The following is a 7,050-nucleotide window of genomic DNA, read 5'->3' on the forward strand; positions in this document are numbered from 1 at the left end:
GACCAGTCTCTCCTCTCATCTATGTGGACAATGAGCTGGGACCACTCAGGGGACTAATGACTTCAGTGCTCTGGCTGCACATCAACACAGCTTTGTTTCATTGCTTCAAACCCACCATTCCCTCTTCTCCCCCTGGCATTTCAAATCACCCTCTTTTTGGAGCCATGTGCTCTGCTCCTCTCTGCCTAAAAACAAAATCAAAAGATGAAAGGAAGAATGCCAGTCTTTATTGCACATTTTTTCTCATGCTTCTTTCTGTGAACTGTGAATTTTCATTTAAAAGCATAACAACTTAATTAATCGGAGATTTGAGACTTGAATAATGAGTTTCATCTGCTCCACTGCAGGCCCTTATGGGAACTTGTTTTCTCCAGGCTCCCTCTGTAGTCAGTGGAGACAAGAGAAGGCTCTGGAGGCTGGGTTCTCCCAGTCTAAAACTGGCAGGCAAAGGAAAGGTTACAAATCTCTTCCTGGCACTGTTCTCTTGCTCTGCATTTGGGTTGGAACATTTGAGAGCAATAGCAACGAGCAACTGTATGGCAACAAGTGCCTTTTTGTGCAGACGGGTGTGAGGTGGGACTCTGTGACACACTGTGTGGATCCATAATAAATTTTGGTCATTATTTAGAGTACTGAAAAGACAAGTTATACTTGGTCCCTATTCTGCCCTCCCCTCTCTTTTCCTGAAGAACCAGAGAGCAAGAAGCTGTGGCAGAAAGCAGAGGATTGCAAAATACTTGATATTGCTTATTTTGGAATCAACAGATTCTCAGGGATCCCCAGTGCAAAAGGCAAACACTGAAAAGTAGAAACAAGAGCTTTAAACATGCAGAGTGGATGTGATTTCATGGTTTAGCATCTGTGCAGTAGAAGAGAGGCTTTTGGCACATAGGTGGGACAGATGTTTGCCAGAGGTCTGAGTGAGCTTGGAATTTCCCAGGAATGGGGTGAAATAGCCAACAGCCTCTTCAGAATCCTCTGTTCTGGTGAAAGAATTCTTTGTGAGTATTTGGCAAAGTAGAAATAAGACAACAAAATCTCTGAGGACTCTGAGTGAAATGTGAAACAGAAAAATCAGGGTGTGAGAATTGCTTGAAGGACGATCTCTGTGCTGTACAGGAAGAGTGCAGGAAATGAAAGGAGCAGAGAGGGAAGGACAGAACATTTTGTCCAGCCTGTGAAATTATCACACTTGGTTTTGCCATGTTCCTGTCCCGGCAGGATGAACTGAAATTCAGCATGGGAGCAGCAAATGAAACAGCAGTTACTGAGTTCATCCTAGAGGGTTTCCCAGGGCTTGATCAAAGCCTGCAGCTGTTTCTCTCTGTGATCCTTCTGCTCATGTACCTGACAACAGTGACAGGGAATGCAACCATCATTTTCCTCGTGTGTGTGGATCACCACCTGCAAACCCCCATGTACTTTTTCATTAGCAACCTGGCGTTCCTGGAAATCTGGTTTACATCCTCCACCAGCATTAAATTGTTTGCCATCCTGAGTTCTGATCAGAAAACCATCTCGCTGAGCAGCTGCTTTGCCCAATCCTATTTCTATTTCGCCCTGGGCTGCACAGAGTTTGTCCTGCTTGTTGTCATGTCCTTTGACCGCTGGGTTGCCATCTGCCACCCCCTGCACTACGCTGCCACCATGGAGCCTCAGCTCTGCCTCTGCCTGGTTGTTGCTGCCTGGCTCATCGGCTTCACCCTCCTGAGCTACCGCCTGCTCTTCCTCTCTCAGCTGTCCTTCTGTGGCTCCAACAGGATCCCCCATTTCCTTTGTGACAACTCCCCCTTATTCAAACTGTCCTGCTCTGACACCAGCCTGCTTTGGAAAATAGACTCTGTTTTCTTATCGTGTGTCGTGTTGGGTTCCTTATGTTTAACTCTGGCATTTTACATGTGCATCCTTTTCTGTATCCTGCAGCTTCCAGCAGCCTCTGGGAGGAAGAAAGCTTTTACCACCTGCTCTTCCCATCTCATCACCTTATCCATTGTATATGGGAGCTGCATTGCTCTCTACATGTGTCCTTCAGCAGATGTTTCCTTGAAGACCAACAGAATTGTAGCTTTGCTGAACACAGTCCTGTACCCATTCTTAAATCCCTTCATCTACAGCCTTAGGAACAAGGCTGTGATACTGGCACTGAACAAATCCATTGCCAGTACAATAACAAAGCTTTTCCCCTAATCATGATGCATTTCTGGACATAAATTCCAAGGATCTGCTCTCATCTGTTAAACAATAGCAGGGCATATGTGTGTGACCTCCAAACACGGATGCCTCAGGAGATTTGTGCTCTTGTCAGCTTGTGTCAGGTTAAGGGATAAGAAGCTCATCTGCACACACAGACAGGGCACTAACAGTGGGAGGAGGAGTAACTCAGTTAATGCTCTGCCCTGGCTGCTCCATCACTGCAGGGCCATCAGCTCTCCAAGAATCCATCTCCAAACAGAGAGGGCACAGAGGAACAGTGGCAAGTGACAACCCAAATGACAGGCTCTGGGAAATGGACACCATGTCCCAGCTCTTTCCAGAGCTGCCCTGGGAGAGCCATCAGCCCTGTTGTCCAGGTCTGAAACCCCTCAGTCACTGAGAGCAGATCCCCATTTGGACTAGGGGGATTGTTGCCTTGGAGTGTAGGACACATGATGGGATGCAGGGGAAGAGCAGTTTTGGATAACACAGGACTTGAGGGAAGTTGAGGGGAGGACCCCAACCAGTACAGTCTGTTCTGTCTTCTCATTAAACTTAACTTCTAACTCCTGTGTGAGCCAATTCTCTCTGCAAGGGCTCGTGAGCATGGGGGTGTGAGTGCAGCAACTGGAGGAGGACCAGGGCACTGAGCAGCCCACGTGTCAATAGTGCTGACAACGGAGTGACTGGAGTGACTGGACTGCAGGGTTCGTGTTGTGGGCGCCGTGCTGTCACGGGTGGGAGTGGAAGGCTTAGACAAAGTTATTAAAGAAGCCCTGCTGTTGAGTCACGAGGTACAGAAGGGATCCCCTTGCTTTCTAAATTCCTTCTCAGAGAGGAGCCCGAGTGTGGCTGGATCCAGTCTTAGCCTTGGGCTGTGTCAACAGTTTAAATTTAAGGAATTACAGAGGTGTGATTAAATCACTTTATCTCGCAGGTTTTAATGATGGCAGATCAGATGTATTTGTATAAAATGAATTCTTTATTATGACAAATGAACAGACAAGTGAACAGATGAAAACTCTTAATCAGAATGATTTACTATACAGTGTAAAGACTAAAAACCTACTAGTAGGGTATAATATAGCATAAAGTAGTACAGTGCACTGTATCAAAGCAATTATATTAAAGCAATTATATGAGAACCTGCAAAAGAAACAAGCATTAAGAAGAGATTGATATAAACCACAATATGAGATAGCAAGCTGTGGTGGGGGAAAAAAAAGTTTTCCCCCTGGAGTTAAAAAAATTGGTAATCCCCCAGGGGGTGGTGTCTCTTGGGGTTGAACCAATGAGCGCTCCTGCAAAATATAAACATATCAACAACCAGACCGTTGTTGTAGTTGTAGTCGTTGGAGAGAAGTGGCCATGTTGTAAAGCCACGAGGAGAAGGGGCAGGAGCCCCGTTGGGGGCTGGGCCCCCCCCAGCCCCAGCTGGGGGCTGCAGGAACTTGGAACAGTGTTAGACTGGGCTGAGTATCTGTACCTAGAAAGCTGAAGGAGTTTTCTCCACCGTGAGTGGGCAGACGGAGCAGCAGCAGAAACAGCACTGACCGGAGAGCAGTGGCAGAAAGCCAGAAGAGATAAGAACTGAAGAAGCAGCAAAGCCGGCATTGCAGCCAAGGAAGAGAGACACAGAGTTGTCTGAATGAGAGAGAGAGTTTTGGGGTAAGAACTGAAACCAAATCCCCCAAAACCCTTTTGTGACTTCTCCTAAGTGGAGGGGGTGGACTCCTACTGGATGGAAGCCCTAAAATGCATCACGCACCGGAGAGTGGAGCTGAGAAGCTCAGGAGTCTTAGAAGCTGGACCGGGACAACCAGACAGAGTGTGGAGGGGGTGACCTTGGCCCTCCTGCTGCTGCTGCTGCTAAGCTGGCAGCCTGAGACAGAGCAGGGGAGCTCTGATAGAACTCTTGCGGCAAGGGCTTTTCAACTGAAAGCTGCTCGAGATGTTCTGACTCAAGGGAGCTTAAACCCCCTGAGGAAAGGGACCGTCACCAAGATGCCCCTGCACTTCGCGATATGACGTGGTGAGACGAGCTTGTCCCTGATGTCGCAGTCCACGGAAGAGAGGGGGGGAGAGGAGACCCCCTTGTGTGTAATGGGAAGAGATCCAGCTACAGCTGCTGCATGGAAGAAGAGAGACTGCTGCCCTAGAGACACTGCTGCTCTGAGAGTGGAAAGGATCTTTCCTTTTCCCTTCTGGACTTTTATTGGAGGGAGAAGAGATTGATCCATTGTAAATACTGATTTATTATAGGAGAGATAGTTAAGATTGTGTATGATGTATTGTAATATTTATTTGTATAGTGCATTGTAATATAATCCCCTTTCCCCCCATATTGAGTCTTGTGTGGTGTCTGGAAAACCCATCTCACACGGGGTTGAGATGCGGGAGGGGGGCTTGGACTCAAGAACTGGATTTTAGGGGTCTCAAACTACGACACAAGCAGATCTCTCTCTTTCACTTAACCCCAGGGGAGTGACCGTGAAGACAATTTGTGGATCTGTTGGAGTTTGGGCTGCTTTTCCTTCTAAAAGGAGCATCACTCCAGTTGGAGGGAGACCATTGGAGAATATGTTTGGTGTTGGAAGTCCCATCATTGGAATGCTTTCATTCAAAGGAGTGGGAAACAGAACAAATCCAGCAGTTCCTGCTGTTTGTTATCAGTGTCACAGCCTGCATTAGCTGTCGGGGTGAGTTTCTCTTCCAAGGGTCAGGTGCTCTCTATGTGTTATATGAGAGTGGCCCTTAGGGGACATCACTCTGAATTCTTTCTTCTAAAATCGTGAGTTGCAAGGTCTTGTTAGGATGGCTGGCTAATCCGGGGATAAATAACCATGAAGTATTAAATATTATTATATTTATATGAAAAATACCAGAAACAATGTCCTGTAAACATAAAAAGATAAACCATTTAATGATTTTCATTATAGAGGTTCTGATTCTGTTGCAGCTTTACCTGCAGCAGATTCATTGCTCACTGCACTGTCCAGGACAGTGGGTTCCTCTGTGTCTGGAGCTGTTTTATTCCCATACAGGGAATTTGGGAGTCTCCCCACAAAGCTTCCACAGCCACGTTGGGAGACAAAAGTCCTTCCCACTTCTGCTTGAGCAGTTTTTTGTCTCACGTCTGGATATACACCCAGTTTTCTGTCTGTTGAGGATATACTTGAACATCCAAGGTCATTAGAGAAGCTAAAATAACAAACTTATACAATGATAAGAGTGGTTCAGAATGTGGGAAATGTCCATGGGGAACTGATCCTGTGTTGGTGCCCATCAGAGTCCATAATCAGCCAGGATAATGGTCCTCGAGTGTCCATCAGACACAGGTACAGGGTCCCTTTGGTTCCATGTGGCCCCACAGTGTCACAATTAAACCCTTTTGTTCCATGAGGTTCCACAGTGTCACAATTGCCCTGATGATTCCATGAGGTTCCACAGTTTCCCAGGGTTCCTTTGGTTCCACGAGTTCCACAGTGTCACAATGGCCCCTTGATTCCAAGAAGCCCTGCAATGTCCCAATGGCCCCTTGATTCCATGAGGTTCCACAATGTGCCAGGGTTCCTTTGTCTCCATGAGGTTCCACAGTATCACAGGATCCCTTTGGTTCCACAAGGCCCCACAGTGTCACAATGGCCCCTTGGTTCCACAAGGCTCTGCAGCTGAAGCACTGAGGCCTGAACAACATCCCCTGAACCAAAGTTTGCCTCTGGATGAACCTTCCAAATTAAGGTTATATTTATCCGCTCATTAGCTAAAACTGTGTGGAATCATCAGTGAAACATGAAGTATGACAGGACTATATCTGTGTGAGATATATTTGTATCTGCTCATTAGTGAAAAATATTTGTATTTGTCCATTAATAAAATACGTATGACTGTTAGTGAAATATGAATGTATTTATCTTTCCGTATTTAGACCCCGGTCAAGGCCATGGCAGTCGATGTCTGGCCTTGTTTGGCAGCAGATGCTGCACATTGAGTCTCCCTTGGTTTTCCCCTTAAGCCCTGGCCAGGCTTTGGGTGGAACCCAGGAGGAGAAGGGAGCCAGATGTTTTTCTGCACTCGTAGCTCTGTGAGCTTGTTTATTCAAGCCCAGAAGAGCTGGACCCCCTCCCAGCAGAGATGGAGCTCTCCCCTACGAGTGGACGCCCTGGGTGGGATTTCCCTTCCCCAGGAGGGATTCTCCAACCCTTGGCTGTGACCGGGGCTCCCCCGCTGCCGTGTGGGCCTGGCTGAGGGGAACGGATGAGGGGAACTGAGGATGCATCTTTTCTCATCGCTCCAGGCACCCTTTGTAGGAACGATTAGGTGCATTACTGAGCTTATCCTTTTGTAATTCTTTGCTCTTTTGCTCTATGGAGAAATGACACACTTGTTCCTTAGAGTTGGTGTCTGTGAGTCTTGTGCTGTCCCTCTTCCCCTGGAGAAACAGGGTCCACTGTGACACTCCAAGGGCTCATGGAACCCAAGCAATTTTGGGACAGTGTGGAACCCCATGGAATCAAGGGGCCATTGTGACATTTCAGAACCTCAAGGAATCAAGGGGCCACTGGGACTCTGCAGGGCCTTATGGAAGCAAAGGAACTCAGGGACTCTATGGAAAGTCATGGAGCCAAGGAGCCATTGTGACATTGGTGGGCCTCACGGAACCAAAGGAACCCTGAGATATTTTGGAACCTCTTGGAGTCAAGGGTCCATTGTGACACTGTAGGGCCTCATGGAAGCAAAGGAAAACTGGGCCACTGCAGAACCTCATGGAAGTAAGGGGCCATTTTGACATGGCAGGGCCTTTTGGAACCAAAGGAGCCCTGAGGCATTTCAGAAGCTTATGGAACTAAGGGGACA

At 47.4% G+C, this 7,050-nt stretch overlaps 1 protein-coding gene across 1 annotated transcript; it reads left to right on the top strand.

Annotated features, from left to right (window-relative positions):
• The first annotated feature begins 1,141 nt into the window (after positions 1-1,141).
• LOC135408043 (olfactory receptor 6C3-like) lies at positions 1,142-2,436 on the top strand. Its single transcript, XM_064643409.1, has one exon. The coding sequence runs from the start codon at positions 1,204-1,206 to the stop codon at positions 2,185-2,187; it is 984 nt and encodes a 327-aa protein (XP_064499479.1). The 5' UTR covers positions 1,142-1,203; the 3' UTR covers positions 2,188-2,436.
• The last annotated feature ends 4,614 nt before the right edge of the window (positions 2,437-7,050 follow it).

This window comes from Pseudopipra pipra, unplaced genomic scaffold (assembly GCF_036250125.1).
Source record: "Pseudopipra pipra isolate bDixPip1 unplaced genomic scaffold, bDixPip1.hap1 HAP1_SCAFFOLD_136, whole genome shotgun sequence".
NCBI classification, from domain to species: Eukaryota; Metazoa; Chordata; class Aves; order Passeriformes; family Pipridae; genus Pseudopipra; species Pseudopipra pipra.

Excerpts from the sequence above, each read along its gene's own strand:
- LOC135408043 (XM_064643409.1), top strand. The coding sequence starts at position 1,204 with ATGTTCCTGTCCCGGCAGGATGAACTGAAATTCAGCATGGGAGCAGCA.